Genomic DNA, 13,167 nt, shown 5'->3' with positions numbered 1-13,167 from the left:
GGGGGGGCGGGGGACTGGGGGAGAAAAAAGGTGCTGGGCCGTATTTACCCTAATGCAGAGAATGCATTAAGGTAAAAAACACCCAGACCTTAATACTACTTTAACTTTCAACCTACACTTAACGTTCAGTGCGTTGCGTTGCTCGCTCACTTCTCGATCCTGTCCCTGTAGAGCAGTGGTTCTCAACCTTTATAGTGCCGGGACCCCTTGGTAACATTTGCCAAGTTGTGGTGACCCCCAACCGTAAAATTTAGGGATGCACCAATACTAGAATCTGTGTGGGCTCTCAGGAGGCTATGCGGGCTCTCAGGTAGCTAGTGGGACTCTCTGGTGGTGTCCAGTGCTGCCTCTGTGGTGCCCAGTTGCGGGCTCTGTGGTGATCAAGCACTCACCTCCCCTCACTCCTGCACGCTCCCCTCTCTTTGATCTGCTCTGGCGGCTGCTGATGCCGCGCCATCTAGGAGAACTGACACTGCTGCGCTAGGAGGAGGCTGAGGAGCTTCTTAACTAGAGCAGCACATGGGGACCCCCTCAATTGTGGGTCCCGACCCACTTTTGGGTCCACACCCACAGGTTGAGAACCACTGCTGTAGAGAGCCATGACTGACTCACGGCTCCCTGCAGGGATTCCCCCCCTCCCCGATCCTCCAGCGCTGACTGGAGGAACGGAAGAGGGAGGGGGTGGGTACAGCTGGCTCTCCCTCTAGATAGGCAGAGCCAGCTGTCAGTCACGCAGCTGGGTGGATCTCGATAGTAATGTCGGGATCCGTCCCGGCTGAGGCGGTCTCAGTATACCGCGAGCTGTAGCTCCTTTTTAAGTAGGTCACATTGTATGAACAACTGAGGAACTTAGGAAAGATACATGTATTATGATACAGCACCTGACAGTGAAACTGAGCACTTCACAGAGACGGGAAGATTATGAGGGACTCTGTTCTGTGTTTCTGTTCGGGGTGGATTCTTAAAACAGACAGAAAAGAATGAAATTGTGGTAAATGTCAGCAATGCATCATATTCCAGCTCTGTGTTCTAGTACAGGCCAGAAAAGAAACTGATATAGGCAACATGGGCATTTTACTCTCTTTGTTTAATCAGTCAACATTTTATTCTCTTACAGTTTTATTATTCAGCTCCATCATTTCAGAGTTCTCTACAAATCATCAATCATCACAAACACATCAGTAATGCTGTGAAACTCAAGGCTGGGCAGCTCTCCCCCCAGAATGTAAAATTGCAGTATACATACCTTTTTTCAGGCATCTTTTGGGGGGCCACATGGTGAGCAGAGTCGTCTTCCGGCTTCCCCTCTTCTTTAGGGTTAGGCAGTCCTCTCTGGCATAGAGAATGGCGCTGAAAATGTGACATGAGCGCCATTCTCTGCGGTATTTTGTCTTGTGGGTCCAGGCTACATGATGCCCCCCCTCAGGGGATGCGTCATTGATGACCTGAGCTCATAGGAAGCAGGTTAAATGACCCCTGGATGTGGATTGAGGGCTGGCTGTGCCAAGCAGAGGAGGGTTTTGAGGGCAGAACTGGGGCATGGAGAGTGAGTAGTGTTGACATTTTTGTTTTTGTTTAGCGAGGGGAGGCATTTAAAGAGAAATCATGCCTGAATATGGGCTTTATGTGCCCAACATTTGCAATGAGTTGCATTAGGAACTCCATATTCTGGGGTCCTGAGATCAGTTTGAAGTAAAAGTTTAAAATGCCTGCCAATGGCTGGTGTTCAACAAATTTTCATTTGCAATTGGAAATAAAAGACTTGCAATAAAAGACACAATTTAAAGGAGAAATCTGGCAAAACACAAAGCTTAAAAGAGAACTATGGGGTAAGTGTTTTTCCCCATAGTTCTCTTAAGGGTCACTGGAGGACATGCTGTATACTAGTCTCCTCCCATGACTCAAAGCTCAGTATATTGCAAGAAGTGAGCGAGCGACGGTATGTGTTCACTCACTTTCCGATCTATAGAACCGACGTGTGACAGTTTCATTGTCACACATCGGCTCGAACTATGAGGATGCGTGATTTTCACTCACCTCATAGTTCTCCTTTAACTGCCTCCGGGCCGGCCGGCCGGCCGGGAGCTCTCTAGATCTGAGCGGGCGTCTTTAGACGTCCGCCCAGACACGCCCCCTCGCGCGGGAAATGGTCGTTATTTAAAAACAGGCAGCGATGCCTGTTACCATACAAGCGATCGCATGTATGGGGCGCCCATCGGTCCCCCCCCCTCCGCAACCCCCCCCCTGCCGTTGTCCCGCTGATCCCGGGCTTCGCTGTGCCCGGTGCGAGCCCGGGATCAGCAGGTCGCCTGTGTCACAGAAGATCAGAGGGAGATCGTTACACGAGCTCCCTCCGGTCCCCTCTCCTCTGCAAGAATGCGGACGTGTTGTATAATACATCACTTCCGCATTCTTGTGTCACTCTCCAGCTTCAGAAGCTGGAAAGAAGCTGATGGAGCAGATCTCTGCTTCATCAGCTTCTTTTGGGGGGTCCTAGGTGACATTAGGGGTCTTGGAGACCCCTGATGTCTCCATAAAGAGGACCTGTCACATATTTTGCTATTACATAGGGGGAGTTTAATTAGCCCCTGTATGTGATAGCAATAAAGTTTAGTGAAAAAGGAAAAATGTAAGTCCCCCCCCAAAAAAATTTAAACTTACACATAAAAAAGAATAAAAAAAACTAAATTTTGTTTTAAACATGCGTCGGGGGCGCATATGTGCAAAAAAGACGATTGCGCCCATTACGCTGCACATGTTACATATCGCCGCGAACATCGGAGTGAGAGCAATAAGTCTAGGGCCATCAATCATTGAAAACACTAAACTGATGAGCGGTAAAAGCTTTTAAAGTGTCGCCTATGGCCAATTTTGGGTATGGTAGTTTTCTGCGATGTAGTGGGTGCGCGCAATTTTAACATGTTTGACATGTTTGGTGTCTATTTACCCGACGTGACCCCGTCTTTTATATTTTACCAGAAAACTGGGTAATAATAAATGTTTCCTAACATAATGTAAAAAAACAAAATTTCTGTAATTTTTCCTAATTATAGTAAAAAATAAAACCCCCAGTGGTGATTAAATACCACCAAAAGAAAGCTCTATCTGTCCCCAAAAAATTGTATAAAATTAATTTCAGTACAGCGTTGCATGACGGAATAAATGTCAGTCAAAGTACCGCAGCGCTGAACACTGAAAAATGGCCTGGACAGGAAGGGGGTCTAAACACCTGGTCTTCAAGTGGTTAAAGAGTTTTTATCAAACTGCTTTTTGTTATTGGATGTTTCTGAGGAATTAACACTGCTTACTAGTTTCATAGGTCTATAAGCAAATGAAGCCTGCTTTTGTGACAGAATCCTTACCCGTTCCTTTTCTATGATTAGAGTATATTGTTCTCCGATCCTGTGTATGGTATATGCAGGCGGGTACAATTATAATGAAATCGCAAGTGCAGATTATTTGATATCATGAAAACATCCCTGTGATTTTTATCCTTGAAGGATGTTTTGCTGTTATGGGTGTATTTCGTCTTTACCTTTATCAGATACTCTGTTATCGGTTGTTTGGCTAGTTAGTGTCATGATTATTTTTTGTTTGTGTTTCAGAATTACTTTAGAACGCAATCCAATGGCTATCCTAGATAATGATGTACTCTTAGACATTTTGCAAGATCCAGAAGATATCCCGGAGAAAGTCTGCTCCCCTCGTGAAGGGAATTGGGAGACGGATTTGACTGAAGCTCTTGTAGAGATCAGTGAGAAGATCCTTGATGATGATCAGAAGTCAATAGAGCTGCTGATAGGGACAGGATGGGAAGAAGTGGTAAGTGGATATCGCATCTGCGAGTTACAGTTCAGAAAGCAAAGCCAATTTTGTATGATAGGTTATGTAGGGAGGATATTTGTAACACATTTCCCGTATGGAACACCCAACTGAATCTGGCTTCTCATATATGAAATAGTGTGTTAGTGATTGTGAATGTATAAAGAATAACTGTTGATGTTCAATAGGGCCGATACCATACTCATTCTTCGATACTTACCCCCGATACCGAAACATCCGTTCAGAGGGAGATTTCCTCTGACAGTGCCGTGAGAGAACATGGAGCTGGCTTCCTGGCCAATCAGGAAGCCGGGAGGCGGGTAATGACTCGTGGGTAAACATTGTACCTGAACATAACTTACACACACTCCACATTACCCCTTTATGTAATAGCAATGACCTCAAATCCGATGATAAAAGTTTGCTAATGCCGGGACCTACGCCAGACCAGACACTGCTTACCCTTCCAGGAGCTGCTGTTCTGCACACGTCCAGCCTTACACCATTCCCTTCGCTGAAGACCCAGTCTTTCTAAATGCCTGCATGGAGATGGGCTAGCCATTGATGTTGATAGTAAAACGTTGCATATGTACTATATGGGGCTCCCAGAAAAGGCAAGAGGATGTCTGACACTATGTAGACAGGAACACCAGTTGACTGCGCTCATCTGATCTGAGGTCCATGTTATGGGTCGGGTGGTCAAAAGGGAGAAGAATATTAAGCCCCCATTCACACTGAGCGATTTATCGAGCGATTTTTGCAGCGATATCGCTCATATTTCCACACGATATCGCTATATGTAGCTTCTCCAATCCATTTCAATGGAGCTGTTCACATCTCGTCGCTCAATATCGCTTGTAGCTCGTCGCTGGTAGCTTGTCGCTCCTGCATGGCCCTTTTTAGGAAAAAGTCGCGCGACAAGTCGCTCAATATCGCTCGTCGCTCAATATCGCTCAAAATCGCGCGATTTTCATGTCGCTCAGTGTGAATGGGGCCTAATATATAAAATTCACTTCTCCTTTCGTGATAGAAGTCAGAGATGTGTCACCTTCATGGAGATACTATCCAGTTGTTCCGAACTCATTTCTTCCTTTTTGTAAATAAATTCAATCTTTCCAATGAATCCAGGTGTGGATGATACAGGAAGACATGGATGCACCAATACTGATACTAGTATCGGTATCTGTGCCAATGCTGAGCATTTGGGGGGGTACCCAATCCCTAGCCCGATACCTGAGCTTCCGGTATCAGGAATCCAGGCAGCGAGTCATTACCTGCCACCGGCTTTCTGATTGTCCAGAAAGCCTTCTTCATGCTCCCTCGTCACCTGGTGATGAGGGAGCATGGAGCCGGCTTCCCGGCCACTCAGGAAGCCGGGCGCCGTGTAATGACTCGTTGCCTGGCTTCCTGATTAGCCAGCTTCTCGACCAAGCTAGGCAACGAGTCATTACACGGCACCTGGCTTCCTGAGTGGCCGGGAAGCCGGCTCCATGCTCCCTCATCACCAGGTGACGCGGGAGCATGGAGAGGGCTTCCCTGCTTATCAGGAAGGCGGTTGGCAAGTCCTTACACGCTTCCCGGCTAATGAGGAAGCCAGGTGCCGAGTCATTACATCCTGCCTGGCTTCCTTAATGGGACTTCCGGTATAGGCAAGTACCAGAAAAAAAATATCGGTACTCGCTGTCACAAACATGAATCTTCTCAAGTATTTTAATTAGTTGGATTTGTAGCCCAAAAGGGATTTCAAACTTTATATCATGTTTCAGGACCTCTCATCGTGAACCAATATAGTTGGGCCATCTGCATATCTACCAAGAGTACTATTGTCATTGCATCCCTTATTACTGTTGACTAATGTAGTGCCAACTCTTATACAGCGCAGTACACAGTGAGGATGTAGAGTTGGTATAACAGTGAAATTAAACCATATATGAAACCCTAGGAATGACAGACCTCCCAAACAAGCTTGTAATATGTAAGAGGAGAGGGGTTTATATGCAGTAGGTGAGGGAGATGAGCCTTTAGGTAAGGCTAGCGGGACCTGGAGAGGGTAGTCACAGGTTGCTCACCTCTGCTCTCAGGTTACTCCACGGTCTGTCAGTAAAACCTTTCTTACATTCTCTTCTCATATTGCTACTCATTACATTTTTTTACTCCTCTGCATTCACAAAAATGCTTTTTCCCCCCTGAGTGATTTGTTCAAAGGGGATGTAGAAATTAGGATGCCTCATTTCTTCTTTCAAATTTGATCTAAAGCAGCCTGAAAAAAAATAATACTGTGTGATCACAGAAGTGTCATACGGTTGGTATTGCACACATCAAAAATCAGCCACTGTGAAATCCCATTTTATTAGAAATTCTTCCAAGACAATCCTTGTGATGGCCGCCCAGTCCTAAAGTATAACTCGTGTTCCATAGAGAACCAATAATACTTTCTTTTATCTATTTTTGATGGATGTCATAAATATATATGTCAAACTATATAGAAAGCTTCAGAGGCCTATGTTTTGGATCAGTAAATTTAATTGGAGATAATGAGGTTTAGCAGAACAGCTGCAGATCTGTAACAGTCAGGTTGTAATATATCCATTTTGTGTGATTATTAAAGGGAAACGTAATCGTTTTGGCTTTTTTTCTATGTGTGAGTGTGAAATACACTATATTGCCAATAGTATTGGGACGCCTGTCTTTACACGCACATGAACTTTAATGGCTTCCCAGTCTTAGTCCGTAGAGTTCAGTATTGAGTTGGCCACCCTTTGCCGCTATAACAGCTTCAACTCTTGTGGGAAGGCGTCCACAAGGTTTAGGAGTGTGTCTATGGGAATGTTTGACCATTCTTCCAGAAGCGCATTTGTGATGTCAGGTACTGATGTTGGACGAGGAGGTTTGGCTCGAAGCTACCACTTCCTGGCTGAGTTGCTGTTGTTCCCAGTTGCTTCCACTTTGTTATAATACCACTAACAGGTGACCATGGAATATTTAGTAGCAAGAAAATTTCACGGATGGACTTATAGGTACCACGCTTGAATTCACTGAGCTCCTGAGAGCGACCCATTCTTTCACAAATGTTTGTAGAAGCGTCTGCATGCCTAGGTGCTTTATTTTATACATCTGTAGCCATGGAGGTGATTGGAACACCTGAATCCAATGATTTGGAGGGGTGTCCCAATACTTTTGGCAATATAGTATATACTGTATATATAAGGTTTATTTATTTTGACATCCAGAAATGTTTTTTTTGACCAAGGTAGGATTAAATTGATAAGTAATTTTAGTGAATACATTGACATGGTCATTTCATATAACTTCTATTACTCGCAAAATTCTCCCTTGGCTTCCTAGCTGGCAGTGTTTGATGACGGGGGACATTTCCACCTTGGTCTTCTGTAGCTCTACCCCCGGATGTAACTGCGTTGTTGGGCATTTTCCTCTGACAGTGAAGAACTTCCTATAAGAGCTTGATAGGATCATGTTGTGGTGATTGTGTCAGCCAGTGCATAAAGATTGTACTCCGGCTTGCAAACCATAGACGTATGATTTAAATTGATTTAAATTAAATTAAGTTGATCTGCTGCATGATACAAAGAGCAATCAAGCACTGACCACATGGGATGACATGACCAAACCAGAGTGGAACCCTTTTCGGGTTCATTATTCCTTTTACTGTCACCTTCCCAGCACCAAAGCAGATACATAAACCCACACTGGGGGCTCCCCCCCCCCCCCTAAAGCTGCATGTTTGGTTATGATTGAATTGGAAATGTTCAATAAATATAACGAGGTCTGTTTCTTTTTCTTTGGCACTGCAGGTTTGTGGATGGGGTCCAGTTTCTGCTATGGCCTGCAGGCACCCTGTAAAGAAACCGAAAAAACTAAATCGGGTAGAGAACGCAGACTGTGTCCTGTGCCTAGACTTGTGCTCTGTACCGGACAATAAAGACGGTACGTCATCCGAAACAAAAGCCACAATACACACTAACCATAAAGAGATGCCTGAAGCTGAACAGAGACTGGCCAGTACCATCCCTGTAGGTGAGGATCTGCCCTATGGGTTTACAGATCACTGCCCTTCTACTGCTATGGTTTCCACAACAGAAACACATTGTGATACAGTAAACCTAGTATCCCCTGGAGAACAAAGACAGAACAAGGACAAGAGTGCACAAAGAATCTCATCTCCGTTTACAAGCAAAGTCATTCCAATTTGTACAAACTGTTATAATGCAAATGAATTCCCGATCTCCAGCTCCCCTATGTTACTGCCACCTCTCAAAGTGGCTGCTGGAATCGGGCACTCCGAACACATGGCAAGAAGAAGGGATTTTCTCATGCAGCAGCTTGAAAAGCTTCCTTCAAAGGGGTTTGTAGAGGGCAGTCTGAACGGTCACCTCCTCACTAATACAGACCTGAGGGCAGAGAGGAGACTCCTTGAAGCATTAAGTCAGCTTCCTCAAGAGCAGCTAAAAGTGCCAGAACAATTGTCCTTCATCACGCCTTGTGTTCCAAAAACACCCATCAAGGAGTTTGACCGCTTCCAATGGTCCAGTGCCCCTATAGAGCAGAAGCTGAATGGAACCAATGGTCATCTGTCCATAAAGCAGAACATTAACCCATCTCCTATGGGCTTCCTCCACACCAGAACAATCCAGAACAAGTGCAATATGCACCAGGGAGTAAGACCTCTCAATGACGCTAGGTATAGAAGAGCAAAATCGGACACCACCTCAGTGCTCAGAAATACTAGATTACCTTCTCTGATCGTCACACGGGTGGACATACCACCAAGGATCAAAATGTGCTGATCCGTTGACTTATTTTCCCTTTTCAGCGATAAATGCAATTGGGTGCATATGGAACAACTGAATAAATATGGATGTTAAAGGGACAGATGTTTGGTTCCTACCTACCGCCAAAGCGGTTATTTGTATACAGGTTTTTACATATGCCCTTGCTGCAAAGCATTGTACTTGGCAAGGATAGAGCAGCAGTGGGATGGGGCAGTACTGGGGATCGTTTCTTTGCTGGAACCTTTGATAAAAGTTTACATTTCCCTTTCTCTAATATCAAACCTTCCCCTAGCTTCCAGGGAGGTGCTGGTCACACAGCGTTGTGACTCTCTGCTGGAATGCTCTCGCCCTAACACTGCTGTGGCAGTCTATGTATTTTTAGGATTAGTAATAGTACAGCTGAACATATAGTTACATGCCTCCAGCTAATGTGAGACTTTCAGTCATACAGCTCTCTTGTGATAAGAAAGACATCAGTCACTATTATTCTCTGGATTATTCTCTGGATTATTCTCTGAACTCTCAACACTGTGAAAGCAGACCTTAAGCTACATTAAAGGAGAACTATGGGGTTAGGGCTTTTGCCCATAGTTCTCCTGAGGGTAACAGGAGGACACAATATAGCGTCCTCCCTTCACCCTAAGCTCAGTATACCGCGAGCTACTGAGACGCCGCAGCCGGGACAGATCCCGACATTACTGTCAATCTACCCAGCTGCGAGATTGACAGCTGGCTCTGCCAGCTGTGCCCGCCCCCTCCCCCGTCCGTTCCGCCAGTCAGCACTGGAGGATCGGAGTGGGGGGGGGGGAGAATCCTTGCACGGCTCTCAGCACGGATAGATCGAGAAGTGAGCGAGCAATGGTATATGTTCCCTCACTTCCCGATCTATTGAGCTGGCCTGTGACAGTTTGACAGGTCGGCTAGAACTATGAGACTGAGTGATTTTCAGTAGCCTCATAGTTCTCCTTTAACATTCTTGCTGGGAAAAAAAATTGGGAAATTGTTACCTTTCCGCTGGAAAAGATCGCTCTGGTTTATCTCAACTACTGTTTACACAAGTACAAGCCAGGGGAGGACATAACTTTGATGCAGACTGCAGCTGCACGAGGGCCCTCTGGAATGTAGGAGCTGATTTCTACTAGCTATGGGTCAGATGGGTGATGGGACACTTCCCACTGTCACGTAGATTTGGAAATGCTCACATTTTCTCCAGTCTAGTCTTGGAGCTCAAAAGTATCAGTACTTGTACTCGTACTTGCACCGAGTACTGTACATGGTATCTGTGCAACCCTAATATAAAGGCATCACACCACCTTCTTCACCTGTGAGCGACCGCTCACATCCTACCCAGGGTTGTGCTCTATTCAGACCATACATGTACATTGATCCACGATTGATCTCTGTACAGTGAATTTGTCAAAGAAGTCATAATGCCTTGGAGGAGGAGGAGGAGGAGGAGGGTGGTGTGTGTGGCCAGTATTTTGTTGCTGGCATTAGGGGGGTCTTGGAGTTTCTTAACTCATCTCTGGTGTAGAGGATGGAAGGGCTCCTGCTCAATTTTTGGTCATGTTAGCAGCATTGAAGGGAGGGAACCAAGAGCAGTGTTTTCTTCCAATTATTCCAACGCCTCTATTATTCTTAATGCAGGCCAGCATGACTGAGGGCATTGCATTTGGTTAACCTTTGTCTCCTACAATGTCAGAAGCACGAAGATTTACATCAGTGCAAATCCACTTCATTGATAAATGTCATAAAGATGAGCGCTTTCGGGGCGGTGCAGGGTCCCCTTCATCAGTCAACTACCACCATTTTATTCTATAGGGTCTTGGCATTCAGAAAATATATAATGTTGGGGGGTTTTACGTCATTTTCAGGCCTAAAATGTGGAATATAACATGGGTGCAAAAATTGAAAAAAGGGCCTCAGTCATGAAGGGGTTAAGGTACTTGAATGCATTTTTAAGATCCAACTCCTGAGTTTAGTGTCACTTTAAGGCTAGGAACAAATAGTTTTATTTAATCTGACTTATAAACGCTTCTCATTTAGTAGCCATTAAAAGTTAGGCAAAGAGCTAAATACACAATACATATATAGGAGCTGTTATCTCTGCCAAAGGAGTTTTATATCTTTCCATGCAGTTCTGAGATTTAAACAGTTCTGCATCTGTCCATCCAGTTCTGCAGCACTGCGCAGCCGTTTCTAGCAGAGTAGATGAGCTGATTTTTCTTGGCTTCTGTTCACGGAGCAGGTGCAGAGCAGTTGCAGACCGGATCAAAACTGCGGCCAATGTATTCCAATGGTATTTTTTGCTCCAGTTCACATCGCAGCGTGCAGTTCCAGAGCAGGTGAAACAACTGCAGCAAGCCCTATTTTACCTGCTCAGGAACGCATCAAATACGCATGCAAATGCCTGGAACGCACTGAAAGCCCATGTTCAACTAAAAAAACCTAATATATATATATATATATTTTTTTTAACCAAAAACGACCCGGAACGCATCAAAAACGCGGCACAACCCGCTGCACTGCATGTGCAGAAACCTGAGCGGATCTGCTCTGCATTTGGTGTGAACAAGGCCTGAATGCCTTCATAAGAATTGTCTCTAAATTGTCACAGGCGCGCAGGAGGCCTCCTGGAGATAAGCTGAATAGCCCTGAAGTGCTTAGCTGACTTGAGGATATGAAGCGGAATTATCTTTGTGATACTTTAACTCTTTCACTGCCAACATTACGCTGTACATCGGTGTCAGTGAGCCCCTTTATACAGACTCCCGGTGGCTACTCCGTTTAGCTGTGTAAGGCCGATGGTCAGCTGTACGCTGGAAGCGATCCTGGCGGCTGAGGTGCTGCCATATCGCTTCCAGGGGCCACAGACAATCCTAGTAGAGAGCCGTGGCTCCTCTGGCAGCGGCTAGGTTAGAGATACAAAGCAGTGATGAAAGGATGTATGTCTTCTTCCTACAGTTAAAGTCCACCCAGACATTCCAAGCTGGCAATAGAACATAAATGTTAAAGGGTATCTATGGGCAAAAAAAATTAATCTGTATTTCTATACTGAATTTCCATACGTTCTATCCCTCTCCTGATAATCATATCCATCTAGAAGCTTGTAAACTTAGATGCCCATAGGATGTACTTTCTCGATGCACTGACACAATTTCACTCAGCCCTGTGTATATGCACTTCCTTGTGTCACAACTCACAGAGCCTGCCTTCTGGACTACAACTCAACATCTGAACAATGTAACATTAACATTGGTTGCTGGACGCAATGCATGATGGGATATGTAGTCTTGGGAAAATTGAGATAGTATTACATCAAGCAGCAGGGAAAGAGATGCAAAGCACACCGGGGATCCAGGAATTTGGTGAAAGTGATGGGTAGACAGAAGGCCGCACTCACTACATAAAAAGGGATTTTCTCAAGTAAGCTTTCATTGTATTATCAAAAGCAACTGTAGTATGTATTCCTATTCCAATGCTGATGTTATAACAAGATCACATATGCTGGACCTTACAACTTCATTCATTCTCTTACCCATTGTAGACATACATTGATTTCTAAACTAAGTAATGTAAACCCTAATAATGAACTGCTCCTATTGGTCTGTTACTATTGAATTTTGTCATCTGTTTAATCAGTGTAATAAATACTTGTTAATCCTGCCAGAAATCCAGTGCTGGCTTGTGCACTCTTTAGTCTTATTACAAAAATTGTTATCTTAAGGCAACAATGCTGCTCCTCCACAGGTACAATACAGTAAGTGAGCTTTGTCACCCTAGGACAGGAAGTGAGGTACTGTTAGGCTACATTCACAAGGGGCTTCATTCTGCGACAGATGTACAGATCCATACAGATGTGGGCGCTGTGCCTGTTCATGTTATAAGAGAACTATAGACAAACTTGTTTTTGCTTTAGTTATCATTTGGGTCACAGGAGCACATTTACCAATATACTCCTGTGACCCAAAGTCAGCATGTAGGGAGCTGCTGCCCACTATATGCTGACAGGGCAGAGCCGCACTGCAGTTGGGAAGATCCACCCGCTGCCTGATTGACAGATGGCTCTGCCTCTCTAGAGTCAGCTGGGCCCGCCCCCTACTATTTCTGTCCCTCCAATAAGCCCTGGAGGAACAGAGAGAGGGGAGGGATCCCTGCAGGGAACGGTGACTGACAGTCACCGCTCTCTGGAGGGAGAAGCCGTGAGCTGAGTGATCAGCGGTCTGTAATCGCTCAGTCCTCAAACTATAGAGCCGGCATGTGACCGCCGCAGCGTCCATAGGTAACTTTCCATCCTCCACTCTGCATGCTGAATAAGTGGGAACAATCTGTTATCAAACTAATTTGCATCCTTTGAATGGGATAAAAAAAAAGGTATAAATCAGCATGTGCCTGATAAAACCATCTGCACCGCGCAAAGAAACTGACAGCTACACCCATTATTAATCAGTCACCAAGGCTTTCAGATGGGAATCATCCTGCTGCTTCCTCACATGCCACACAGCAGGCTTAATGCCAGATGGACCTCTTCCATTATACGGTGCGCTGTAGCTGC

At 45.1% G+C, this 13,167-nt stretch overlaps 1 protein-coding gene across 1 annotated transcript; it reads left to right on the top strand.

Annotated features, from left to right (window-relative positions):
* The first annotated feature begins 3,617 nt into the window (after positions 1–3,617).
* On the top strand, positions 3,618–8,675 carry CUNH16orf46 (chromosome unknown C16orf46 homolog). The gene is made up of 2 exons (XM_018555406.1): positions 3,618–3,822; positions 7,635–8,675. The coding sequence occupies exons 1-2, from the start codon at positions 3,628–3,630 to the stop codon at positions 8,625–8,627; spliced, it is 1,188 nt and encodes a 395-aa protein (XP_018410908.1). The 5' UTR covers positions 3,618–3,627; the 3' UTR covers positions 8,628–8,675.
* The last annotated feature ends 4,492 nt before the right edge of the window (positions 8,676–13,167 follow it).

Source organism: Nanorana parkeri, unplaced genomic scaffold (genome assembly GCF_000935625.1).
Source record: "Nanorana parkeri isolate BGI_ZX_2015 unplaced genomic scaffold, ASM93562v1 scaffold195, whole genome shotgun sequence".
NCBI lineage: Eukaryota > Metazoa > Chordata > Amphibia > Anura > Dicroglossidae > Nanorana > Nanorana parkeri.
The sequence above is the reverse complement of the archived record's forward strand: the minus strand, read 5'-3'. Positions and strand labels throughout refer to the sequence as shown.